Source organism: Zonotrichia leucophrys, chromosome 1 (genome assembly GCF_028769735.1).
Source record: "Zonotrichia leucophrys gambelii isolate GWCS_2022_RI chromosome 1, RI_Zleu_2.0, whole genome shotgun sequence".
NCBI classification, from domain to species: domain Eukaryota; kingdom Metazoa; phylum Chordata; class Aves; order Passeriformes; family Passerellidae; genus Zonotrichia; species Zonotrichia leucophrys.
Genome location: NC_088169.1, coordinates 94,637,265 through 94,665,019, shown reverse-complemented (window position 1 = coordinate 94,665,019; position 27,755 = coordinate 94,637,265). Strand labels below are relative to the sequence as shown.

Here is a 27,755-nt window from a genome sequence, read left to right as displayed (position 1 = left end):
AGAAAAGCTTTTTGACAACTTCTCTGCCCTTCTGGACCCCAAATACTTGTGGTTGGGGTCTTGATGTTTGTTTTACACTGCAGGTCTTTGAAGGGAGACTCAAAAAACAAGTTTCTTGGAAAGATTAAAATGTTGTCTTTATAACAACTTTTCATTGAAGGGCTTGATCATAATAAAAATGACTTCAGATTGTCATAATAGGGAAGGTTGTGTGTGTGCTGTACAAAGATTGAAAGCAAGTAATTTGTTTATAGCTGTAGTTGCTGAACTGTGAGGCCTGAAGATAGTCTGTTGCTCCTGTCTGCCTGTGCTCTGCTTTAATACCCACGTTTTTCATCTCTGTCTTGTTGTCCAGGTATTTGTATCTGCTTTTCTCCAATGATGATCTTCTACCATTAGACAACTGGGTTTTTAACACAGAAGCTCATCCTCTGCCTGTTTTACATTTAGCCAACACCACACTGTCAGGAAATCCTGCATATCGATAAAAACAGCTCTATGAAGAGGAAGAGAGACTGTTTTCAGCTCTGTTTTGTTTACATGGACCACTTGAGACTTTAGCAGGAGGGGAGACAGACAGACAGACACTTGGTAAACCTAGACCCCCGAGTCAAGCAAGTATTGGCATGGGAAACAAAGCTCTTCAACATATAAATAAGTTAAAAGTTCTGTTTTATACATGACCAAAACACGTGAGTGTGATTTTTGCAGGCGGAGACTTCACACGCTTTGAACCCTGGCAAGACATGGAATCTACAGATAATGGGGCAGCACGAGAAAGAAGAGGCTTTCCCTTCCAGGGAAAGGAACTTGCTGCTTGCTGTTGCAAGGAACAACACACAGTCACCTCTTCAGATTGGGTGGGTTCCAAATACCTAGGTTTTCTTTTCCTTTCTTTTTTTCTTTTTTTCAAAATTTTTTATGATGGCATGAACAAAGCAACACCACTGCACCAGCAGCATCAGGATTTGAATTTCTTTCTGTACCTGTCTGAATTTTCTAAGGAGCATCTGTCCAGACTGGCAGCCATTCTCAGAACCTCTTATCTGTTAGACCTAAAGTACAAAAAATATTGCCTCCTCATTTCCCCTTTTCAAAATAATGCTTGTATCCAAAAAAGAAAAAACAATTAGTAAGCATTTGCTTTGTAGTTCACTGTCAGCAGAGTGGGCTTAGTTCATTTGGCAAGCTCAGTCAGAGTCTGGAGCGTATCACAGGAGTAGGAAGGAGCCTAAGTTTCCCTTCCTCACAAATTATGTCACATGAAAAAAACCATTCTCCTCTTAATCCTGGTTCTTTTAGCTAGATAAAAAGAGATGACAACATGAGCAAAACTGTTTCATGATTTATATAGGAGGGTACAGTACATGGAACTAAAAGAAGCTCCCCTTGAGCTAAACAGTGAGAGCTTGCTGCTCTGTATTTTTGTACACAATCTGTTACATTTCATTCTTCAGACACTATTCACAGAACCTTCTTTGCAGGTATATGGGTGTCTGACAGAAGTCTAAAACTGTCTTTAATTTACTTTACAAAACTTGCTTTTCTTCTGGGTGCTTCAGTACAAATCCAACGTGATCTTTGGAAGCAGCCTAACATCTCTCATATGTGACTGGAAAAAGAAACTGAAGAGTCTCTTCTTTCATTAATTTATGATGCTGCTAAATGCATGGGGTATTTTCACGTACATCATGGCTGGGCTGGATCGTATCCCTTAAATGTAGTCTTTTTCAGTCTTCATTTATTTGCTAAAAAAAGTTTCATCTTTCCAGATTTTTTATCTTTTCAGTTTTGTCTTCCTCAATCTCTTTTACTGTTGTTCAGAATAATTACAGCTCAAACTATTCTTTTTATTTCCCTATATAGCTCTCAGATCTTTTGCCATGGTGACTGGCTCCTTTGCTGACAAACAGCCTGCAGGTTTCCCTCCTAATTAGTGCACAGGTTGAGTCTTTAAAAAATCTTGATGATGTTTTTTACTGAAGCAAGTGGGAGAACTCTTCAGTGAGCTACAGCAGTACAGCATCAGATTTAAAGGGAGTGAATGCTATTTTCCCTCCTCAAAAATGTTTTTATATGAAGTTTTTTTAAAAAAAACTTTGCTGCTTATCATATTATATTACATCTGACTGTAGAGTTTTCCCCCAAAATTACTCTTCATTTGTCTGTGTCACTAACTTAGACACAGAAGTCATCATATGATCTAAGTAAAAATGCTGTCAGATGCTTTTTTTTCAGACAGTTACATTAGTTTAAGAGGAAGAAAACATGGGCCTTGGGAAAAGTTTGAGTCTCAATGTTTGTACCTTATTTCTACTTACTTTGTTACTGTAATTTGCAGCAGTATCCTAAAAATAATTTGAGAACTTATAAAGTAATTGGTATAGTAAACAATACTGATTTCAGTAATTGTTTATTTAAAATTAGAAGTAGCTTAATAAATGGATTCTTCTTACTGGCCCCACATTAATTTATTTTTCTAATTATTATTCAGTGACTTACTGAAGAACTAGTAATTTTTCATTTTCCCAAGTTCAGATATGCTGTGTTTTCAAATTGTTTTTCTGATCCTATGAGAACTGTTATTAGTTTAAAACTGCACTTGATTGCCTTGTTCTCCTACATGTCTCTGGGTATATAGAAGAAAGAGGGAAAGCAGACCTTTCTGTTAAGAAAGAAAGAAAGAAAGATTTAAAAATAATAAAAGCACTTTCTGCCCCATAGACCTGTCCCTGTACTCCTCCTGGTAAATGCAGGTGTAGAATGGCTGCCAGTCTGTTCAGAGAAATGTCAAGGAGTCCCAGAAACAGCAAACTTGCTTCTCCTCCTCCATCCCCCTCTTGTGAATTAAAGAGGGACCCTTCAAATTTTCAAACTTCTCCATGAATCCCAGTGGGTTAACTTATTGCCACAAGAATGTCTGGATTGAAGACTAAGCCATTTCGTGTTATGGGATGGTGTTCTTCTCAAAGCAGATGTACAGTACTGCTGTTTCTTCTTTGTGTAGATAAGCAGCAGGAACCAAATAAAGAACACTTGTTTCTTGTTTCCCAGTCACCCCAATAACAGTCAGTTTATTCTCCATCATTCTTTAAAGTACCAACTGGCCTTTTCCTCCAGAAGCTAATGATGTGCAGAGTCTATCAAAAACAATGCATTTGAAGGACTAATTGCTGTGTCTTTCATAAATTTCATCCTGAGATTTCCCAGATCAAGCAGAGTTTGAAGGTTATGGGTTTTGGCCAAGGTACATGCTTAATTACCAGGCACCACAGATACTGAAACTTCAGACTGAAGTGATGTGCCCTCCTTCTGAGTCCTTCACAGAAAAGTAGGTTCTGATCTGCAAAATGGCATAATGTGCAACCCAAAGTTCAGACTGTTTTCCCTCTGGGTACATAAGGTACAGTAGAATGTTGCCATTTCATTCTGTTGCTGCTGTCTTACTTTCTTGAAGATAAGAGTGTAAATTTAAGCACAAAAATGACTTTTTAGTCCTAGCTGTTTCTGAGTCTTGCACTGTACTCTCTAACAAAACAATCCTCATTTTCTCTAGGTAGCTGTCCCATTTTACAACTTCTACAATACCCTCTCCCCTTACAGAATGAAATAAAAAACAGAAAATCATGTGCATTTTTGGCACACTGGATTTGGGCAAGAGCCTGGAAATCCCCAAATTGTCTATTTCCTGTTTGCATGCAGTCAAAACAAGGATGTATGGTTCTTTTCCTAATCCAAGCCTCAAATTTGCCTGTTGGTTGGGATCTGCTGGCAATTTTTTTCCTAACAATAGAGCTTGACTTTTCAAAGAGGCCAGATTTCTGCAGCTTCCATTAACAACCCTGGAGCTGTGCATGTCTTGCAGTCAAGAAGTCAACTTCTTAGAATTGTCCTCTAAATAAAAAAAAATACCTTGAATGATATTCTAAGTGTTAACTTTGCTGCACAATATAGTCCTTCAAACTGAATGTTCAAGGAAGGTATAGAAAATAGCAAGTGCCCTGGAGTAGAAGGAAGAGCAAGTATTTCCATGTGCCAGTCACACCTTTGCTGTTCCTTCAGCTCTCTGCTCCAGATTTATGGATCACTGTGTTCTAGCTCCCAAACACTGACACATTCCCTCACAGTATTTTACAAGTTTTGAATATTGCCTGGGTTCTGAAAGGTGACATTAATTACACACTCCCTGTAATGCCGTCCTTTAAGGTTAGAGGTGCACCCCCTCAGCAAAGCCCTGTTGGTATTTACACTACTAAGCCTAGACCATGTTTATAAGGGGACAAATAAGAAACAGACTTCTTGATGCCAGAGAAAAATGAAAGCAAGCTCTTGATCCATACTGTAGTTGGGAGATCCGTTCACCCTGAGTAAGACATCCCTCTTTCACTCCTTGAATCTTGAGAAAAGCCTTCTGACTCAAGAGTTTGAGTTGCCATACAAAGAGGAAGCCCAGGCTCTTTTGCAAGTTGTGTGCAAGCTGTAGCAGAGATGATAAGCACGAGCTGCTTCAGCTGTCAGCGCCTTCTAACAAACTGCTCTGTAATTGCCCAGGAAAGTTGGGAGCCACCAAAGTCAGAGGAGACAGCCTGACCTGTTACAGTGAATTGTTGCCTTTAATCCTAATTGCTTGGTGGAAGTTGGATTTGCATTCTGCCTTTATTCTTGCTTTGTCTAAAACTGACAGATTTTTTTTTTCCTCCAAAATAATAAAAGGGCAAAAGTCTATCTTCTGATGTGGAAACCTTCTGCCTCTGACCTGGAATCCTGCATATGTACTTTTTACAGATTAAAAAATAATATTGTATATAAAAAAGATTGAATAAAGAATGTCTTTAAGTGAAAAGAGTGTGGTTTTTGTCCTTTGCCTCCAAAAGCAGCATCCTGTAGCACTGAAGTGTGAAGCTGACCCTATTCCAAAGGTGTGGTGGTGCTGCAACTTTTCTTTCCACTGCAGCTCTACTAAGGACTTTGTCAACTTAAACATGTATCAAGACCCCCTGTTGCAAATTTAAACCCCTGTACCTTGTACTTGCTTCTGACAGGTCCCTGCAGTGCTCAGATGGCTCTCAAGGTGCAGGTTCAGGCACAACACTTCGAGGCTGTTCCTGGGTGTCATTGTGAAAGCCACCAAACCTTACGAAAGTTGTGTGAAATTGTGTCAAAGTGGCTAAAAGGTCCAAAGATCCTTTTAGATGAGGGTAAAGGGTCAGACAGACAAGCAGTGGTACTAAATAATTAAGCCACCAGGTTAAACCCCCAGCTTTTCTTGAGACTTCAGTAGCCATTGAGTTGGGCAATAACATCTGTCTGTCCATTCCTCTGCTGTCTGGGAAATGGAAAAAGTTTCCAATTAAGTGTTATTCACAGGGAAACTGCTATGTGGCTTCAGCTGAGCTTGTTTTTCACCTGCACCTTGAAATTCTCTGGAACTGCTGCTATAATTCTGTTTTTTCCAGTACAACCAGTGAATAACCAGATTTGCTTTCTGATTCCCTTTAACTTTGCATAATCCTTTCTGTCTGACATCCCCCATGTTGCTCATACATGGTACCTTGTTTTCAGGATGCAATGATCATAAGAAGAAATTGCCTCCCAAGTGCCATAACTGAGTGCAACACATGGCTCCTGCTGCACTGCCATGCCATCCACCTTGAGATCCAGTTTTTCATCCATGTGTTGCTCCATAGCTTCTTGCACTGGCACGTTCACACTGCACCCAGCTCCCAACTGCAACGTCACTTCCAAAGCAGCAGCTTTTGCATCCTTTGATCTCCCTGTGGTGTCCTCAGCCCCTGAACCACCTCAGTGGGATTCACTTGCTGTAGCAAGGTGTGTCCTGTCCTTTGTGGTTGCACTGCATTGTCTGTGCCTCTTCAACAGTGAAGTGCTTCCCGCCTCTGCTTGCACCTCCTCTGAAGCAGACGTTCTTTTGCATGTTCTCTGCCCAAGGGATATATATAGGGAATATCCTCTTTTATCTCTCCGCTGGCACTCTGCCTGCATGTCACCCACCCCCCTCCCTTCCCTTGCAGACTCTGTGATTGTGTGTGCTCCTTCCTGGAGACCGTGTGCCTTTCTTATGCATATTAATTGGCTGTATTTAAAAATCCTGAAATTAATCCTTTAATGGGTTATTTTTAGCCTTTGTCTTGTAGCTCTGGGAGCTGGCTTCTCTCAGTGCAAAGTCATAGGCTTTCTGTGGGCTTTGGAAAGGAAGCATTACTCTATCTTTGCTGGTTCACGTGTGGGATGTGTGAAGGCTGGTGATGGTGTGGTTGTTTTTTTAATATGGAGAGCAAGAGTCTTTTTGACAATATTTCAGGCTGAGGCAACCCCCATGAGAAATGGTTTGAGAAAGAGCAGTCACTCATGTAGCCAGACTTACTTGCAGGTAAAAATTCAGGGAAGAATTTGGGGAGGAAGGGAAAAGCACCGTGTGTTCATGTGTACCAACAGTGTCACTGCTTTCTTAGGTGGTTTTCGAGTAGTCACAGGTGACAGGTGTGATGTCTGTCTGTAATGGTAAGAAGAATTTGTTTGCAGAAAAATCTAGAAAGAATTGTCAATACAGAGAATAAAGGATCAGATGATGCTGATGCCTCTAACAGCAGAAGACAAAAGAGATTTAAAAAGTGAAAATGCAAAGTTGTTCCTCCTGGGACAAGGAGCAAAACCTTTCACTGTAGTCTGTGATGGTGTCAATCTGAAATTGGTAACATAAAAAATGGAACATACCGTGAACATACAGTCAGCCATAATACACAGATCACCAGTGCAGGGTGAAAAAAACAAGTGAAAATTAAAATGGTTGTGCTGAGTCAAAACTAATGCCTGTCTGACCTCGTGTCTTGACTCAACTCTGATCAAGAGCAAATTCCAACAGAAGAGCAGGAAAGTGAATTTTGATACTTCACAAACAGCCTGAAGTGATGTGCAGCTTCCTGAGCCATAGGTGGTTATCGTGGTATTTAATAGGCCTTGACATCCATGGAGGGGGGCTGTTCTCTGGAATAAGTCCAGTCACTCATTGAATCAATAGCGGCTGTCAGGGACAGAGCAAGCTCTGCCAAGGAGCCTCATGGTGCTGGCAAGGCATCCATGCACTGGGAGGCTGTTTCTGATGACACGAAAACATGTCAGTGCTGTGCAGAGATGGGTGAACACCTCTGAGATGTGCTCTGTGGTTCTGGTTCTGGTCACCTGTGTTCAGGAGGGCTTGTCTCAGTGGAGACAGGACTATTGAGGCTTACCAGGGAATGGAGAGGTGAGAGGAATTGAACCTGGCAAAGTGGAAGGTTGACAGAGGGGATATCTGCTGTCGGCAACACAATCAAGTGGTTGGTCAGCCTGGGAGAGAAAAAAGCTGTTTTTCCTGGAGGACAAACTTGCACAAAGGCCCCACACATACTGATACCTGCCATGCCTGAATCATTTCTGACAATGATGTCCTAGGAGTAGAACACATGTTTATCTGCTGAATAAAAGGGTGATGTTGTGTGCTTGCCTGCAGTTTCATGTACCTGAATCAAGGATGTAGGAGGTCCTTTGCTGTCCTGCATTCCAGAGCTCCTGTGGGATCTCTAAGTCTAGGGTTGAATTTACAAAAGCTCTTTCCTTTGCTCTGTATTCTGTTTCTAGGGAAGGGTGAGTGTAAAAGGCCATGGAATCAGGAAGCAAAAAGCCTTTCTTAACTTCGTGGATGGGAGTTACTCACTCACATTTGCTATGCTGTTTGAGTAATGATGAATAGAAATTCACCAAAAGACTTCCTATTAAGTTTTCTAACACGGTTATCCAATGACCTTTTGCCACTGTTTTTTCTGTGGAGAAATCAGAAACAGATTGCAGGGTGTTGGAGCACAGTGTTAACAACAGAGGGACACCAATCTCTTTTGATCTAAAGATTGTTACTGAACAAAACCCAAGTAACTAAGAATATTATATTAAAACAAAGGAGTGGTACAGTCTGCATATAGAGTCCTTTGTACAGTAATTCTTACATAGCAAACTAAGGGAAGATCACCAGTACTCTCAAGAGAGAATCTCTGAAGATACTCTCTGTTGCATGCATTTAAATTCTTTCTGCTCCCAGTTCTAGATGGCTCATCTTGTCCTTTGTTTGGGTACACATCCTGTTATTACTTGGGGCGCTTTATGCCTGTGGGCTATTTCTGCACTAATTAATGTTCACATCAAGGGATTTCCATGACAGCTCTCTGGCATTTTTGCAAGTGTTCTCTTAGCTCAGCACTGATACATGGTCATGCATTTTGTACACTTCAGCCAGGCACATAATTTCAAAGAATGCACAGATTCTTGCTGTTAGTGTGCTCAAATCTTAAAACCAGTGTAGCTTGAGCAACCATTTATGTCAGACCAGTACTACAGTCTGCTAAACCTTATGCCAAACTCCCACACTGTACTTCTACTTGTATCACAGCAAGGTTAGGTTTTCAGGTTCTCATTGGATATTTTGCAACTGAAGTGGAAATTTTCCACAGGAAAAAAATCCTCCAAATCTTTGAATGCACACCAGCCATCAACTTGTGGAATTAATTGCTTCGCTGTGAAGCAGACTTTGATGAGTTCAATGACAACAGTGAAAAATTCACTGCCCCATCCAGGTGACATCATTATGACTTTTTATTAGCTTAAATAATACACAAAGGCTCCTTTTTCAAGTGTGTCCCCTAAGAAAAAATTTCAATATACTGCCTCAAAGTTCCTCCAGATCCTGCTTGTGCTATTTCTTACTAGAAGTCTATGGGTTAAGCACATCCAGGCTTCATAGAGCACAGTCTGTAGCCCTGGAGATGTTCCCTCTGAACAGGTTATGTTCGGTGCCAGAGGCTGGTTAGCTGCATCAGGAAGATGCTCTGCCCACATCCTTTTTTTACCCCTGCAGTAGAAACTTCTTGCCAGCTTGAGCTGTTGGGAAAGGGCAAGGATGTGGCTGGGTGTGCTCTGGTGCATGTCAGCTCAGAATCTGGAAGTCATAGTTTGTTTTCAATAATAGTATCAGACTGACTTCCAGACTTCCAGAGCATTAAGGTTCATATGTCAAACACTCTCACCCAAATGCTGAATAACCTTTGTCCACCCCTGCGTGTTTAACTTGCCAGGATTTCCAAAGTTCCTGGTTTGGGGAGTCAGTGAGGCTGAGCAGAGCCAGCCAGGCACAGGGGGCACAGCAATCTGCCCTGAACAGATCAGAAAATCAATACAAAGGATGAAAATGAGTTTGTGATATGGGATAGGAACTGTGACTGTGAGGAGCCTTCTTCCTGAAGGGAAAAAAAAAATCACCTGATGTGGAGAGCCTGTAACCTCTGTGGGCACCATGAGATTTTAACTGGCTCCTGTTGGGAAAAGGCTGTACTTCAGCTGCTTCACAAGTCTGATTTCTCAAAAACTGATGAGTCAGGCTGCAAGAATTATGAGATTGCTTCTAAATAATGAGTTTGAGGATCTTTTTCCATGTCTGCAGTTGTGGGGTTTTATTTAATCTCGAGCTTTTGTGCCACTCAGAGTTTAATATTTCCAAGCCTTGACCTTTTTTTTTTTTTTTCAGAATGGTGAGAACAACCCTTAAAAATAAATGAAAATTAAAACTTGGCTTATCTTCCAATCTGGCAGAAGTTCCAGCATTATTAAATGATCAAGAGTGGGCACTGCTGCATTAAGGTCACCCAGAGCGTTGCTACAGATACTTAAGGTCAACTTTCTGTTCAGAAAACAAAATTTCAAAATTTTTACAACTTAAATGGGAAGCAGACATGGATCTTCATTCCATAGACATACCACACAACTGATCCTGTGGACTAGTCTGGTTCAAACAGTTAGCAGCATCCTGGTTTTAGTGAGATGGCTCACAGTAACCAAGTACAAAACATAACACTCAAAACCAGAACATCCAGGTAAAATGTCCCTTTAATACAAATGTGAGCCCCACAATTACTTTTGTATTCTTGCACTGATCTTTATAGGGACAGAATAATTTTTCCACACCAAAGTGGAAAATGAGTGGGATTCATACACTTGACCTTGAGTCTATCACCTGTGGTTCTTCCATCACTTGCTGCAGGAGTGCTGGAGGGAGGAAGCAAGGAAGAAACTCCAGGGAATTTTTTAATCCCATGCTACTTATCTGCTCGTACAGAGAGACCCAGCAGACTTCCAGTGTATTAACCAATTTGTTCTCAGATGGGAACAAAAAGCTAGACAGTGACACTCCAGTTTTGGAAGCTTCTTCCAGACACTATCTCAGCTGTGCTGTAGCTCTGGTGTTGTCACAGCTAAGCATGGCATCACTCCCCCTGGAGCAGTGTCAGAGGATGAACCTGAGACCCTTTCTTAAAATATATGTATCAAGTCATTCCCTTAAAGCGACATTGAGAAATTTTGACTCGTAAGAGGAGCTGTCTTGGGTTGCAAAGCACCCAAGAATGCAGAAGAGGAGGTGGGATGGATACTTCTGTGATGTATCAGGGTTGTTCATTTGTCTCTGTTTGTCTGGATCCCCCGTACCCAGCAGCAGGCAGCCCACACCAGCAACCTTGCACGGTGTTTTTTGTGATAAAAGTGCAGACTTTGTGAGGACAGAAACTCCGCAGTCGGAATATTAAGTCGGGCTTTGCAGAGCAAGAGAGGGGAAACCATCGCTGAAGATACCATCTTGTGGCAGTCAGAGGCACAGACAACTGAGCCAGCAAATCTAAGCTGTGTGAAACAAAGCATCAGTCCTACCCAAGAGCTGATCGTGCACTCCTCCCTTTCCAAGAAGAGGAAGAAATGCCACCGAGGAGCAAGCCCTGATCCTGGGCTCCGGTCCCGCTGTGTCCTCGCCCAGGAGCTGCGGGAAGGGGACACGCAGGGAGAGCCCCAGGTTTACACGGCACTCACCCCACCCAGCGGCCGCTCCTGGACATCCCGTGCCCTAAACAACTTTCCCTGTGGCAGGATGGCGAGATCTGAATGCAGATCTGTGGTATTGCACTAAATAGTTAATTTAATTGTTGTTTGGCACTGGGTGAGTGGAGATTTGCACTGAGTAGTCTTTATATTGCACTGAATAGTTGAAATTATATCACATGGTTTGTTCTTTCCCTCTCTTATCATATGGCTTTCCTCTCACCCACCCCTCTCCCCAAAACCCCCTGGGGGTCTCTGCCCTGGTCAGTCCCTCCTCTCGCCCCTCCTCACCGGGGTCCCATTGCCTGCGCTCCTCCCTTCGCCTCCCATTCCCCAGCCGGTCTCGGTCCGTGTGGGTTTTTCCATCTGGTAGTTCTCCTGGGAATAAAGGGAGGACACTCATTCCCACGTGGAGAAGAGCGCTTCTCGTCTTTTGCCTTTGTCCATGTAAGATCGTGCGGGCTGAGGGCCACAGCCAGCCGGATCGGACCTGAGCAGCCAGCCCAGACACGGAGTCTGGCACAGATCGGGTCCTTACCCCGGACCTCTCCCAGGCGTGTCCGTGGCCCCTTCCCACCCGGCTGTCCAGTCCATCAGGGGCTCTGCCCGCTGCCTTCAGCCCCTGATGCCCAGCTTGGCTGCTCCCAGAGCCCAGGGGGAGGCACCGAGGGCAGGAGATTCCAGCTGGGATCTGTGTCCTGCAGCAGGACCCGGCCAGCTCGCAGTTAATCACAGACCTTGTTCCTAGAGGTGACCCGGCTCCTGCTGAGAGCCTTTCCTGGTTCCTTTCCCTCATTTATAGCAATGCCAGGAACAGAGTTCGAATTAAATGAGGCCGCTGTAATAGTAAATACACATCCTCTCTGTAAATACATAGCCAGTACATTTAAGGGGGCTGAGGGAAAGTTCCTGGAGAAGCAGGAGAAGTTGAACACTGCAGAACCACACTGCCCCAACCACTTTGTACAGGCAATACCTACCGTGCCATGACGGGGATCAGACAGTTCTCATCTGATTATTGCCAGAGAGACCATTGCTGCAGCAACACCTGTGGGCCAGGGGTTATTTCAAGAGCCCTGTAGACAAGAGACATCAATTCCAATTTGGACCAAAAGAAACTTCCCCTTGAAAATGAACTTTCTTGGACTTAGTGCTGAGTGTGCAGCGTTCCTTATGTCATCAGCACAAATAAATTGCAAACTGAGCATGTAGCAAGCCCAAGAGCATGTGAAAAATCCAGTGTGCTTTTGGTCTAGATAAATGAAACCTAAATATATAATTAAAATTGCATGTGGGATTATCAGAAAAATACATATCTAGCTTCTGATGAAATCACCACATAGAAAATTTTGAGGTGCAAGAATATTTGAAAAAGAAAATAGAGAAGCTGAAGATGCTTCATTCCTGTAATTTATTTTCTTTTTACAAAAAAAACCAAAAAACTGAAAGGATGAGATGATTACTGAGTATATCAGTACCTTCAAAGCAATTTTTGCCCACATGTATTTTATTTCCTTTCAAGTTTCTAGATTGTCTTTCCACGTTTTAGGCAGCAAAAAATCCCTACCTTTCTCTGTCTTTATGGTCTTCCACAATGCATGTTAAGCATTTTGAGTGGCACCTGTTATAGGATCAAGCTGGAGATTTAATATATCTTTATTTTTGATTAATATTCTTTTCCCTTTTGCAGATTAATCCTTAACTGCTTAATATTCAGTGCCTGCTGCCAGCACTGGAGAGACACATCTTATTTAAGAAATGAGACAAGTTTAGCTTTGTGAATGAGGATTGTCTAGAAATAGCAATCACTGGTCTGAGTAAGAAATCCATTGCACAGCTACACATGAATTCCAGTTATCCAGGGGATTTTGAGCTGGGATGGAGATGCAGAGGGAGAGCTTTCAGGAGGGAGAAGAGTATTACATGGGACTGCAGGGGACATGGCAAGGAGTGGTGAAGTTGTTCTTTGGGAATGTACCCAACTGTGCTCCCACTTCCCAAATTAGCTTTACAGACACTATAATCTATTATATCTACATGTATAAGTGACAGATTTCTCAGGTCGAGAAACAATTGGTACTTTGGTTTCCTACATAACAGGGCCTGTTCATAACTTTTCACATTGTTATTCTGCACAAAGCCTGTGAACTGAGCCAAAGCTTTAAAAAGGAAAAAAAGCAATTTTAAAGATCATTATTGAGAAAGTTAACATCAATTTTATGATTTTTATAATTTAGTCTGCATTAATCCATTTAACTTCATAATGTAAAATAAAAATTATCATTATTTGAAGTCTGCAATGCACTCAGAATACCAGTGTCATGCTTGTCTGATAAAATGGATTTTTCACAAATACATGCTCATTGGCATCAACTATCCAACTGTCCTCCATTGACTGTATCCTATATTAATGATACCAGTTCCAGGCATGGATTTCTGGTATTGACATGATAGCCACTTTTGCTTCTGTTCCTCTGGAGCTTCTTCCTTATTCCTAAATCTATTAAAATGTGCATTATTGTAGTTCCTGGTCTCTTTTAGCAAACAAAACTCTGCTCTTCTGCAGAGACAAAATATTTAACAGCAAATGGTGGTCTTTATAAATGTAGGGTTTTGAACCTGCTAGAACCAGAAGTCATTAATTTGCCTGTAGCATGTAAATACCATATATTTGCTATTTTGTCCTATTCTGCATGTCTGAAGGGTAAATAAACGCCTTTCCAGCAAAGCAACCTTAATGTTTTGGGGGTTTTTCCCTTTCCATTCTTTATACAGAAGTAAAGTTCTTACTGACTGTGATCCTGTTGACAGTGGAGCTTCATTGATAACCAATAGTTTGCTTTCTTGACTGCCAGACAAACTAATTGAATCAGAAGAATGGTCCTGGTCAGCTGACGTAAAAACAACAAGGCTCGTCCTGGTCAAGTGCATTTTGTAGCCATTTTGCTAACCTGCCAAGGGTAAGAGCATGGAAACAAGTTACTGCAAAGTAGACTGGAGTGCAAACTTGCAGGAAATCAACCCTCTGCAGTAAGTTTGCCTGTTCTCCCTCGCGGTATCCTTGGAATATCTTTATTGGCTTGTGTTTGTTACTGGGTAACAGCACACAACAGCTCCAGTGCCTCTGGGCAGCAGGATAAATGTCTCAGGTAGCCACTCCCTTGGGCTTCCAGGATGTTTTATTGCAGGCACTCCACTATTTTGGGCAGCCACCTGAAGCAAAAGGCAACATAGATGCCAACCCAGGGCTGCTCAGGCAGGGACAGAAGTGGGGAATGAGCTTCCTGTAAGCAGGAATGGCTTGTCGTGGGGATTGAAGGAAGGGATGTGGTAGCAAGACACAGGGAGGGAGTTCAACAAAGGAGGAATTTGGCAGTTAGAAATCTGACTGTTGGGAGCAAGGCTCTTGGAGAGATGAAAAAGATCCCACTGTCTTCCTGTGAAGGCAAAAATGGCAAAGAAAAGTCTGGCAATGGGAGCTTGCACTTGGGAAAAAAGTCACTGAACTGTGGAAGAAAAATTATCCTTTATTCTCTCTGGCACCATCTGTGAATATTTTAGGATCTCTGTTAAACATGTGGAAAGTTGTCCCAGTTTTCTGGTATGTGTTTTAATGCCCCACCCCTTTGATGTGTGAAGTGTCTCCCCCTGTTAAACAGTGGCTTTGCTGCTGTTGTCCCTCTTCCCTTGCTGATCTAATTCCCTGTGCCTGGATTGCCCTTCCTGCCTCTACCTCAGGGACAGAGCAGCCATGGCTGCACCCATTGCTTGGCACTCACTGAGCATTAGGATGAAATATCACTGGCCCAGAAAAACTGTGGGTGTTACTGTGCTAAACATGTTTTTGCTTTTCTAAGGGTGTGCAGAGAGCAGAATAAATGAAATAAGAGTGTGCCTGCAGGGGAGGGAAGAGGAACAGTGTCCATGGAAGGGGATGGAGAAGAAGAAAGCAGAGAGATCCAAGTGCAGTGTCCCAGCTGCAGGGAGAGGTGAGGCCTGACAGGAGCAGCTGGTGCTCTGCCAGGGCCCAAAGCAGCTGCACCCAAAGTGCTTGTGAGCCTTCCTTCTCTCCCCACACCTCTTTGGAAGACAGGTCCTGTGTTCCTTCAGGATGTTTGATAATCATCGTCACCATGGCAGAAAAGATGAATCATCTCACATCTGAAGGCAGGGAGGGATGAAGTAATCTCCTCGCAGGCAGATGGAAACCAAAGGCCATACCCTTGTGGGGATCTATGTCCCCAGAACATGACTGACAGTTCTGGTGTCTGCTATTCTGCTACTTCAGAGCTCACACAGTTGACCAAAAATGTTACTCAAGCACATAGTTATGTTTGCACTGGGACTATCTAATGTCTAGGGTGCTGAATAATTAAACTGAACACAGACTTCAAGCACTCAGCACCCCTGGAAGTGTGATTTGTTTATATTAGTATTGAGTCAGGTAAAATGTTTCTGTTCACACCTCTGAAACAACAGAGGAATTCCCATATTTTAGAGTTGTTTTCAGCAAGTGAGATGTATGTTTGAGAAACAAACACTGGATCAGATTTGTTTGTTCAGACAAGATCTGTATTTTTGCCCACAAGTCAAGTCACACATTGTGCAGAAGCTCATGTGGCCATCAGAGAAGCACAGGGGCAGCACACGTGTACCTATCAGCCTAGGTTAGCCTTTGTTCCCAGCTGAAATGTGGTAGGAGCAGGATATTTTTCAGCACTCTTTATTTTTCCTCAGTGCTCACAAATACATTGACTCTGCAGTGGGAACCCTTCTGTGATCAAGGCCTTCCTGCAATATTTTTCTCCATTCCATTTTCTTGAAGTTGTTCTGCTGGACACCCACTGGATTTATTGCAAAATGAGGGTGCATAAAGGAGTATTCACCTGACCAGGTCTGCCCCTTCTCTCCCTCCACATGCTGTCCTGACTAAAACTGTATTGCACTTACATTGTACTTTTGATCTCACAATGCTTACGGTGCTCAGAGTTTGACTGTCGGGTGAACATGAAATGCACAATGCCCTTGAAAAAGTGAACAAGATTTGTTGCAGCTTTTGCCATCAGGTGGCTTCTGCCTGCTGCCTGTTTGGTGAGGTTGGCAAACTCTGAGTGAACAGGGAGTAGCTGAGTGGCGCACATTTGTAAAGTGTGATCAAGCTTCTAGGACAAATGTTTTGCAAAAACCTTGGAGGTGGCGTGGAGTAAAAGAAGGGCTGAAGTGTTCACACCATGGATTGTGTGGAGTCTTGCTAAAATAAGTCCTTGTGCTGCAGAGATGTACAAGTGGGTGTGAACTATGCAGTACAGTTATGCTCATCAGCCTGTACCAACAAACAAATGAACATTTCACTTTTATTTATTCTGAGGTCGAGGGTGAGGGATTGCAGTGGGCTCTTACACGAAGTATTCATTTAAATGCTTTGTAGTTTGCTGCTGCTGCTGCTCTCCTGGCCCTCTGTGGTGGTGTTTGCAGGGGTCCTAGGACTAGGGAAGAGACAAGGAACTGACTCCATGTTTCAGAAGGCTTGATTTATTATTTAGTGATATATATATATTATATTAAAACTATACTAAAAGAATAGAAGAAAGGATTTCATCAGAAGGCTAACAAGCAAGAAGAAGAATTGAATGAATAACAAAATCTTGTGTCTGACCAGAGAGAGACATATTTGGACTGTGATTTGCCATTAATTAAAAACAACTGCATGAGACCAATCCCAGATCCACCTGCTGCATTCCACAGCAGCAGATAATCATTGTTTACATTTTGTTCTTGAGACCTCTCAGCTTCTCAGGAGAAAAAAATCTTAAGGGAAGGATTTTTCATAAAACATGTCTGTAACAGGCTTTCCTCTGGCTCAAGGCCCTACTTGCTTAGCTGGGTTTCAGCTCCTCTTCAGGCTCAGGCAGTGCTGCTCTGCAAGATCAGCCTTCTCTGGGGGATCACGGAGGCAAGCCACTCACCGGTGCCCTGCTTGGCCTCTTCCCACGAGTAGCGGGGCACGTAGCCAAAATCCTGCTGTGCCTTTCTGTAGGAGAAGGTGAAGGGGGTGTTGAGCAGCGTGACCAGGTGGCGATTGGTGGAGGGCACGTATCTGACAAAGGGCCTCAGCAGGAAGCTCAGCATCTCCAGCAGCAGAGAGAAGTAATAGAGCATTGTCAGGGGCATGGGCAGCCGGGGCTCAATCCCAAACCCCAGCTCCTTGGTCAGCTCGTAATTCAGGTCGGCGTAGCTCATGTGAGGAGTGTCATCTGAGATGTAGTAGAACTTGCCCCTGACGTGCTTGGCTCTCTGCGGGGCCCGCAGGGCTTTGGCTGCCTGCACGTGTGCCCAGGCAATGTTCCCCACGTACACGGGGTTCACCAGAGCCTCCTTCCTGGAGAAGCGCAGGTAGATGTTCTTGTTCAGCAGGCACTTGTCCAGATGTCCTTGGAGAAAGGGGCAGCCTTCCCCAAAAATGTACATGGATCTCAGGGCACAGGTCATCAGCGTGCCGCCATCCTTCAGCACCTGGCCGTCTGCTTTCAGCACAGCATCCTCTGCCAGTCTCTTGCTTTGGGCGTAAGGAAATTTGGATGTGCTCTCATAAGCTGTATCTTCGTCCCCATTGAAAATGGGGTCCCCTTTGCAGTTTGGGCCCGTCACTTCTATGGTACTGGTGTAAATGAAGTGCTGGACATTACAGCGGATGCATGCCTCCAGCAGCAGCTGAGTACCTTCAGAAAACAAACATGAAAAGCAGTCTAGGTTAGGGCCTCCTAACCAGGGAAAAGTGGGGGTTTCAGATCACAAACAGCATCTGTGGCCTGAGCTTATCCAGATCCCCCTCCCTGCAGCTGGGAAAACCCTGTCCTGAACAGGGCTATATATTCAATGACACTGAACCTGCTCTGAAAGTGTATTTAAGTGGTATCAGTGCACCTTCCAGAGTTAAACAAGGGTGAATATTTGATCCTAATTGCATATTGTGGGAGGTTTTTTTATGCCAAGAATCAAAATTTTGCCCTTCCTTAGCATGGAGACTTCCTTCCACACATCAGGGATTTGTGCCAACTTGAGTAGGCTTAAGGCAGAGAACCTTCAGAAGCTGCCCCTCTCCTTAGGTATCATCCATGCTCCATGGTGAAGCCCATATTTTTCAGGTTTGAGGATGCTCTTGGTTTGCTAAGAAGGGGCAAAATTATTATGGGACCTGAAGGTCTGCTGCAAAATCAGTGCACTCACACCCAGTGCAAATCTATCCAATATTTGACTGGCTAAAGAGAAGGGCTTGGACAGAAACATGGTGAAGCAAGGCACTATAACATGTAGTCAAAGATCATGAAGTGCAATGGGAAAAGAGAGGCTTGTGTATGTTTGCCTCCTTTTCTGGCATAATCTGGCTTTTCCTTGCAGTAGTACAGGATTTCTTACATTTAAAATCCTTTAATGCTTTCATCGGGGGCAGCAGAGGTCAGCTGTTCAAAGTCTTTTAAATAGCCAAGAAGGTTAAACAAGGAAAGCACACTGAAGGGGGAAATAAATACTTTAATAAGTTGTGTTGTTATAGTTGCAATTAGAATATTTTTTCTACCCGGCTTTCAGGCAGAAATTGCCTTACTTGTTCTGCATGGTGTAATGAGAGAAATTAAATGCAGAAAGGCCAGTGACTTTGGAAATGAAGACACAGCTCAAAGACATTTGAAAACATCTTCAGCAAAGGAACATTAAATTAAAATGACTGATATGATATCTGAAGGGTGTAGCCTAAAATCTAGAGGATAAAATCAAGCACCAGCAGTGAGGCACATTAAAGATCTTCCAAGTCTGCTCACTCTGCTACAGCAACAACTGAAGGCAGCGCAAGGCAGACCAGGCTAGTGTGACTGAAACAAATACCATGAATTACAGAGGTTCAGAAGAGCCAGAAATATTGGCAGCAAAATATGGACTTGTTAATGAGTGAAAAATAGGAAGAATTATTGAACTGAATATTGTTAGGGCACCAAAATTCCTCTTTTCAAGCCTGAACAAGAAAAAGAAAGAAATTAAAACAAATGGAAAACAAATCTGTATGAGGTTTTCAGAAACATTAAGGAAGTGCACTGAAAAAAAGTTACACAAACAGGAATAAATTAATGTGAAAAATGAGTTCATGCAAGTCACCCTGTTTAGATGACATAAAAGCCAGGATCATCTGGAAAAAAAATGTATTTATTATATTATTTTAAAAATAATAGCTTTATTCCTGCTGTCAATACCATTTGATAATTGAGGGAAAGTAATCAAATACAGAAGGTCTTGATGAAATCAAATGAGATAGCAAGTTTTAGAAAAAGGCAATAATAAAATAATCTTGACAGTTGATATCTGTTCAAGATAATTTTCACCCAAATAAAATGTGGTTTATTTGAAAATCAGAGTTGTATGTAAAAGTTTAAAGATTCCTACAGTAATGGGAATCTGAGTATGTTTCATATAGCATGTAATAAAGTAAATTATTACTGTGTTACATGCTTTATTCAGTGAGAGGGTCCCCATGGTTTGCCTGCCCTTCTGGCTGAGGATCTGGTTCACAGAAGGTATTTTGTTTTGATTATAATTAATTATTTTCTCAATTCATTTCCTTTTAAAAATTTGCTTCCTTTCCTTCCTAAAAAGATAGTTTTGCTTTGAGATATTGTGTGGCAATGGAGGAAAGCCCTGCATCAAGGCAAGTTTAACTTTCTCACTTCTGTCCTGGTTCATGAACAGCCACATCTGATTCTTGAAACATTTCTATTATAGAAACATTTATATTTATATTACACAAGTTCTATTTCCTAGGAGAAACAAAACTTTCATCCTGCAAGCCCATGAAATACATAGCAGTGCCCTGGCTGGTCAGAAAACGAGAAGAGCATCCGAATGGAAATGGAAGAAAACAGGGAAGAGAGGACAGCAGCATTCACTCACTGACCTTGTGGCCACTTGGCTCTGGGAGCAGGACTGTGGGTGGTATTTCATTCTAGCAAATGTTATCAGCTAATCCCCCCTGGCCCAGTGGGCTTTTTTCACCCATAGGCAGACACTGTTGGCAAGGGAGTGAGTACTGGGGAGTCAGAGCTAAAGAGCTTTCTGGGACATTTTAATAGTAGTTAGATTTTTTTCTTTTTGCTTTTCTTTTCTTTTCTTTTATTTTTTTTTTTTCTTTTTTTTTTTTTTTTTTTTTTTTTTGCAGTTGTTGTTTTTTATTTTTCCCCATGGTAAAATGTGTTTAAGCAGCACATTCTGCTGTGAAAAACCAGATTTTAGCAGGAGTACAGGCCTCAAGACAGAGCTTTAGAAATCCTTTCTCTGAACTACCAACCAGGTATATTTTCATATTACCCAATGCACAGGTTTCCAGGAACTTGCCTTTCTACTCATCCCTCCTGACAGGGGCCTAAGAGGCTGCCCAGTGGGCTCTGTGCTTTGATCACTGACAATTTATGGCTTTGATTGAACCAAAATGAAAGGGTCTGGAAGCTAATGATACAGGGAATGAGGCACATAAAACAACTACAATGCCATCCCACTGTTTGTCAGGTACATGTAAGAAACTACTCGACTGCCAAGAATTCTCTCTTCCTCTGAGCCCTGGTGAGCAGCCAGTATTTGAAAGTGATGCCTGTACAGGTATGTTCCTTATTTCTCTGTGAAGAAGCCCTGTGGCTGTGGCAGAGGGGAACAAAGAACTGGGAAAGCTGTTCATGTAAATAAGAACATCTTCCCCAAATCTGCCCCAAGCTGTTGAAGCAGCACAGCCAGGGAGGCCAGTGTGTGCATGCAGGCTAGGCAGTGCCCGTTCTCTGAATGGCACTGAGGGTTTTGGCATCACAGACAGGGGTGAAGTTGTTCCTTTAGGAAATACATTGAACTTTCTGGTAGGTGATTCTACATGGGCCATTCCTAAGTCAAAACCTTCTCCCTTCACCTGATCTTTCCTGAGGAATGGGGGTTCCTTAGTGGAAGGGAAAATCCCATCACTGTGTCACTGAAACTCCTCCCTCCCAAAGCTCTGAATTTGTTGGGAACTAATAAATTATAAGCTCAAGGTGGGAGAGTACTTGTTCCTTTCAACTGCCTTCTTGCACACACAGACTTAAAGGCAGAGGAAGCAAAAGGAGAAAGAGCAGAAGAAAAGGAATAGCAAGGAGAGAGCCGCAGGCTCTGGGATGTTATTAGTGCAACATTTCTGTAGCTGCAGCCAAAGTCTGCAGTAGTTGTAAACATTGAAAAACGTACACAGGCAGGGATGCCATGTGGGGTGGGAGAATAAGAACCAATTTCTGAGGTAAGCATTGGGATTTCAGAGGGGAATTTCTTCCAGAAAGTTCCACTGAGCATGGGTTTGTAACTATCACCACTGAAGGCAGAGCCTGTGCAGACCTCAGCATGGGCATACATAAGTGTTAACAAGAGTGAGTGATCCTGCACTGCCCTGCAGTGGAAGACTGGATGTGGAGAGGCCCAGAACTTCTTGGGGCTGCACAAACATGGGATTTGCACCCCTGGGTTTGTCTGTGCACAATGCAGGACAACCCAGGTAACCTGGCCCAAAACAACCACAGCTCATGTGCTCCCTTCCCTGAGCAGTGATCAGGACACAGATGTGGCTTTGAGGAAGGTGCTTCCCCTGCTCACCTGTCACATTGACTTCCCAGAGCAGCTTCTTCTCGATGAGGCCCAGGGTGTCAATGAGGGAGGCCGTGTGGATGACCAGGGAGACGCCCTGGCAGGCGCGGTGCAGGAATGTCACATCTCGGATGTCCCCTTCCAGGATCTTCAGCTCAGTCTTCCCCTTGAACTCTGCAGGGCAGCAGAAAACAGAGCACAGGACCTTACAGGCACCCTAAGAAGAGTTCTGGAAGGCTGCTGAAGAGCTGACCCTGCCTGGCAGGTGCTGGCTGTCCAGGAACTGCAGGGATATTTAAGGCTGTGAAACAGAGGGCATCTCCCCAGGACTCTATTGTCAATGCTAACTACAGTGCTACAGAGGTTTATTTTGCATTACCTGCCACAGATCTGGAGCCAATATTCAACGTGTTTCTATTTTATTTTTTAGAGAGAGATCTCTCCTCCTGCTAGCAAGCTTCCTCGAGTTGTGCCTGTGTTGAAGCTCACAGAGGAGTGGCTTTGGCTGTGCATGTTCTGCTGGCTGGCTGGCTATGGATGTGTTAACCCAAGAGCACTGAACAGGCACTGCATGTTTCTGTCTTCAGGCTGATGAATGATCTCTCTCCACCCAGAGCATGTGAGCACAGGGATGTGTTCATGCCTACTTTCTGTCCCTTTACCTTGCCTGTATTGCAGCTCTCCTAATAAATCACATACAATTCTGACATCTTTCTCTTGTACCTTGGCCAGGACCTACACTGCTTCTTCCAGCTCCATTTCAGTGTCTGTGCTGTGGGTAATTTTTAGCCTGCACATCTTTCTGGTTCATACCTGAGCTCTCAAGAGTGTTCTCCTGAGCTACCTCAGCCTGGCTTGATTAAATCCTGCTTTTTAAGCCGTGTCCCTCCACAGCAGCTGCAGTGTGTGACCCCAGAGGAGCTCTAGGTCTCAGAGCCATCGTGTGCTGGGCAGAAGGATTCTTTCTGCAGCCCAGAGCTACACAAAATGAGCCAGCACCGGACAATCACGTGGAAAAAGATGCCCAGTCCAAGGCAGTGCTGCTGTGCAGGGGCCTCAGCTGGCCTAGCTCAGCAGTGCCAGGGGACAGGAGGGGACTTCCCCAGCATGACCACAGCCTGTGAGGAGCTGGTGCCATCACCAAGTCCCCTGGGAGCCACTGCTGTGGCTGCACTAGATGGCTCCCCAGGCACAGCCTCTGGGCAGGGACTCTGCAGCACAGGCAGAGCCTCTGTCTTCTTCAGCATCATCAAATGCCCCTTTTAGATAAGAGAAGAACCTGATTAATTTGTACAGCTTTTATCTTCAGCCATGACTGAAATCTCATGTATCCTAGTGCTTTGTCACCAGCTCCAAAGCAGGCAGTATTTCATCCCATATCTGTAATAAGAAACACTGAGAGAGACAGCTGCTGGATCTGGAACTGAGTGGGGATATATTTTCAAATGGTTTTATCTCATTTTCTCTATAGCACGCTAAGAATGTAATCCTGTGTCAATTTAACAATTATTCTGATGCAACAGGCTTAAGGGACTTTTTTTCTCCCACCACACACAGTTGGTCTGAGATTTAAGGTTTGTGGAACATTTGCTGAACTGTTACTAAATCTGGAGTTGCTGCCCTCCCAGCACAGTCATTGCCACACACTCTCTTCTGCTCCTTTATTTTACAGACTGCATTCATTTCCTAGGATTCTGTCTCCAGAAGCTTCTCTCTGATCTCTGCTTGCATGGATGCAAAAGTGTCAGACTAGGGCTGGGCTCTTTTTAAGCTCCTGGTAGTTAGATTTGCTCCAATAAATATTAGTGTCTGCACTGCCCTTAGGTTGATGTTCTCCAAGAACAAGGCTTTATAGGGTTGTAATAGTCCCAAGAACAGACAGAAATAGTTTTCACAACATAAATTCTGACATGTGACCTCTTCAAAGTTATCACAGTGCCCAGGAAGGGGTTAGGAAAATGGAAGTTTTACACATGCAAATCAAAGCTTTTGGGAAAAGTACAGAAGAAGCCTGTTCCTTTTAAAGCTGATCACAAGAAGTCTGCTGTCTAGGTGCTTTGTGCCTTGTTTGGGCTTGCAGTTTGTGTGTGTATGATATGAGTCAGGAAATCTGCTCCTCAATTCTGTTTTAGCCAGCAGAAGTTGCTGTGGTAAGTACAATGTGGGCCTTGCTCCCTTTAGCAGCATCAGCTGCATGTCAGGAATCAGCAGAGTGATCTTGTTTTGCTCTGGGTGAAGAGAAAACTACAGGTGAGCTTGGAAGAAAGGAGAGTTAAGAAATGACTGGCAGGGGTTTCAGTCAGGGATGGCCAGCAGAGAGAACTGCTCTTGATTTCCATCTAGACAAACCATTGCCCAGGCAGCAAAAGAACACTTGTGGGGAGGTCAGAGGGGGAGGAACAGAAAAAATTCAAGTCAGCTCTCCATTTTTGTATAAAGTGATTATGACAAAGTACTTACTCACTGGGAAAACTTGTTCTTCTTCACCAGTGGTTTCTGTGTCCTCTGAATTGTAAGTAATCTCCCTGCTTGCTTGTGGGTAGTTTTTGCTTGAAAATGCAATGATTTCTCAATAAAATTCAGTGTCCTGTTGTGAGCAGTTTTTGACTCAGCAGTACAGTCAGACTATTTCCCCTAAACTTGAGAACAACATAGGAGTTTTGATTTCTCCAGAAGTGCCAATGCAATAGTGAACAACAAAGAAAGGATTGTGTAAGTGGGAGCACAGGAAGGGCAGAAAGATAAATCTGACATGGGAGGTGGGAGGTAAGAAACCCAGGCACCAAAGAGCCATGTTGAATGTGACATCCATTCTCAACCACACAATGGAACCAGGTGGATTCCAGCTCACAGCCCTGGACACTGACTGGATCATCCCAGACTCCCTGGGGCTGTGGAAGACCACAAGTGCCACTGTCCTACACAGACTGATGGGGTGGTCAAGCTCTCACCAGGAAAGCTGTGTGGACAAAAGGGGAGTGCCCCTGAGTGCCTTCTGGGACAGGGACCTGTGATTGCACACACTGCTCTCTCACTACCCACAGCCCTGACTCTGCACAGATATTGCAAGTGCAAGGTGCTCAAGAGATTAGCGAGGAAACAACCCACTCAGCTCTGCTCCTGGCTGTTCCAGAAGTCCAGATAACATCTGCTAGCAAGTAGAAGTCCCTGTAGTAAAAAAAATGCAGGTCAGAAGACGCCAGCCCCACCCACAGGTTCTGTAGCAGCCTCACACTGGGAATAGGAGTACTGAGACAGAGAAGGGCTTGAAAGGGAACAGCAGGGAAATATTTCGGGTAGTTGTGAGCACAGGGACTGGCAGGACACTAAAAGAGATGCAGCCACAAGGGCTGACGCAGACAGAGGAGCTCCCAGTCAAAGTGCAGGTGTTCAGATCTGTTTAAACACATCTGGAATGTCAGCCTATGGTCCCTACCACCTGTTTATGGGGAAGAAAAGGCTTTGGTAACTGATTTTTCCCTACCTCCTGTGCTGCTCAGATAGGCAGAAGGAATGTTAAAAGAATAGGAGAGGGAGTGTGTGGGCAGTGCTCCATGAAGAAGGGAGAATAAGGAAAGAGGGCACAGAGCTTGCCTATTAACAAAAAAACAAAACATCAAAACGTTTGCTGCAGCCCAGCCAACACTGTGACCACACAAACAATGGTTGTCACTCCCCAGGATGTTCCATTGTCCCCACAAAGCTCTTCTGGCCCAAATCAATGTAGATGCCTCTGCCCTGCTGCATCACTGCTAAACCACACACACTCCTGCTGCTTCAGCCTCTACTGTAGCTGCAGGTTTTGGGTTTGTTCCTGTGGGAACTCTCTGGAAACCAGAGCAGGAAGGGCTGCTGCAAGGCTCAGGGGCATTTAGAAATCCTGAGTCAGACTTAATGGAGAAGAAGTCTGTAAAATGGAGCAGAGTTGTGTAAAACAGTGATAAAGGCTTGTGCAATTTGTACCAGGTGTATTGTGCACTGTTGCTGTCCCTTGATGACACTTTAATGCTCTATAGAGTGATTGGGGCTCTTCAGCAAATCATACAGAGATATTCCTTAAGGGCTCCCATATAGTTTCCTGCATAAAGGAATAGGAATCTTGCAGTGAAGATGTGATGGAGGAAGTTACTGTTAAGTAAATATAATGTAAGGGCTTACAGACCTGACTGAATTTAGGCCCCTGAGATGCCTTTTTATAGATGTGCTCAGTGTATCTCAGTAAATAGGGCATTCAAAATAAAACCCTCTGAGCTGCTTTCGCTGCCACAGACTGTTTCTGACACTGGGCACATCACTCCCTTGTGCTGTCTCCAATCCATTCAAGAATCCTGCCTTGCACTTTGCAAATGAGTTTTGTCTCTTCTGTTTAGCATTTGCTTAAACAGGAAACTGCAATAATGTTATTAACAGAAGCAGTTTTAAAAATACCTCACCACAGCTCTCAGCCAGAAGATCACTATTAATCAAATTAATCACAGGTTGAAGAAAACCATTGGAATTTGCACCCACAACTTTTTCTCTGCCTTCGCTGTCTGGCACACCAGAGCCCACCACAGCATGCTCTGGATATTTCTGCCCTCCCACCCAGTACAGTAATGCTTGAATTTTCCCTTTCCCCAAGAAGAAGTGTGAGATTTTTGCATTAATTTTGCTCTGTGGGTTTTGTTGTAAGAGGAGTCAGGTTGAAGACAGCCTGTTTACTGCATGAACAGTATACAGAAGCCTCAGGGCCTGACAAAAAACCCTCTTGTTTTCACATTTTACATCTGATTTCTGTTTTGGAGGGATAGAGCAAGGATTCCTTGAGCTGATACCTCTATCTGCAGAGCTGTTTCAGATGACAGGTAAAGGTTTCCCAGGTGCCCACGAGGGACTGCAGCTCCCCCAGCTGCAGCACAGCCCCAGCAATGTCACTTACTGTCAAACCTGCCGAGTGCCTCAGCGCTGAAGGCTTTGTCCAGCAGCCGGATCTCAGCCGGAGCCTCCTCTTCTTCCAGCAGCAAGCACACAATCCTCTGGCCAAGAAACCCTCCTGCCCCTGTCACCAGGCAGCTCACCCCAGCCAGGGACATTGCTCTGGGCTCCTCCTCGGTGGTGGATTTGCCGTCTCTTGAGCTTGGTTCTCCTCCTGCCTGAGGGAAGGAACATATGACATCAAGCTCTGGAAACACTGCCAATCAAAGGGTGTTACCAGAAGGAGAGACTACTGAAAAACAAACTTTAATCCCTAAATCAAAAATTTTTTTTAGCATGCCTTACTTTTGCTAGCTAATCCTATTCAGAGGTAGTCTATGGATTTTTTCCGCGCAAAGAAAACATTCTAACAAATCATTACAAACCACCAATTCAATTAGCAAATCTGAAAATGCTCAAAATCGACTTCAATGCCAAACAAACCCCACAAAAGTCTGCCTTGAGTCTCGGTTCCACCTCCCTAGCACTCAGCAGACCGTGGGGGAGATTTGCCTGCATTTATACCCTGCTGGGCACCACCTCAGTCATTCTGCTCCCCTCCCTCTTGAGTGCCTCCTTTGCTGCAAAAGAATGTGATGCTTCCACACCACTCCCACCAAAGAGGAAGGCTCTGAATACAGTGAGGTCTGAGCCTAGATGTGGTCCTGCATCCCTAAATCCCCAGAGAATAAACCCTCATGTTCATAATTCTCTTCAGCTGCACTTTCTTGTGTAATGCAGTGCCAGTATTGTGCCAATATTGAGGGTAGGGAGGATTTAAATTAAATGCAAATAGAGGAGAAGCTATTTAAAGTGGTTTGAGGAGTGAGTTCTGCCGTTGTATAATTTCTGGATACTGGGCTCTCCCATTACAGTGTGGGTTTGTCACTCTCTCTGTGCAAGATCAGAAGCTAACCCTGGGGATTTTGTATTTGTTCAGTACACTACAGGCATTTGAAGTGATGAAATTGTTTAATGTACCATCCAAGTTAAATTCAAGCTGCAGGAGGGAAAGATTCACCTCTGGAAATGTCTTGTGCAAGAGTAGCTATTTAAAGTAAGGCTGTTTGTGCCTCTGCAGTGATCTGCAGTGTTGTTTCTGCTTTGCATCTCCAACATGCAGGGAAAATGCCCAGGTGTTTCTCCCTGGGGTTTCACTCCACTTCCAGAAAAACTGTTTTGCAGTGTGAGCCCAGGGCAGGGCAATAGCCTGAATCTCCTGAAGCCAGCACTGCCCTCCTGGGTCTGTCAGG

The 27,755-nt window shown here is 43.8% G+C and overlaps 2 protein-coding genes across 5 annotated transcripts in view; one reads left to right on the top strand and one right to left on the bottom strand.

Moving 5' to 3' along the window:
* MAN1A2 (mannosidase alpha class 1A member 2) overlaps positions 1-4,837 on the top strand; it is a 133,979-nt gene extending 129,142 nt beyond the window's left edge. The window contains exon 13 of the mRNA XM_064723042.1: positions 356-4,837. Coding sequence (XP_064579112.1) covers positions 356-488 — 133 coding nt within the window. The 3' untranslated portion in view covers positions 489-4,837. The remainder of the gene's footprint in view (positions 1-355) is intronic.
* Positions 4,838-16,253: 11,416 nt separating this feature from the next.
* Positions 16,254-27,236, bottom strand: LOC135452668 (3 beta-hydroxysteroid dehydrogenase/Delta 5-->4-isomerase-like). Of its 4 annotated transcripts, none has more exons than XM_064723005.1 (4): positions 26,947-27,236; positions 26,468-26,681; positions 21,559-21,723; positions 16,254-17,630 (listed from the first exon to the last, which is right to left on the bottom strand). In XM_064723005.1, the coding sequence occupies exons 1-4, from the start codon at positions 27,019-27,021 to the stop codon at positions 16,816-16,818; spliced, it is 1,269 nt and encodes a 422-aa protein (XP_064579075.1). In that variant the 5' UTR covers positions 27,022-27,236; the 3' UTR covers positions 16,254-16,815. The 4 variants fall into 4 exon arrangements, with proteins under 4 accessions (XP_064579075.1, XP_064579083.1, XP_064579092.1 ...); XM_064723013.1 differs by having other exon boundaries at positions 16,423-17,630; positions 26,809-26,995; XM_064723022.1 differs by having other exon boundaries at positions 16,423-17,630; positions 26,889-26,995.
* Between the last annotated feature and the right edge of the window lie 519 nt (positions 27,237-27,755).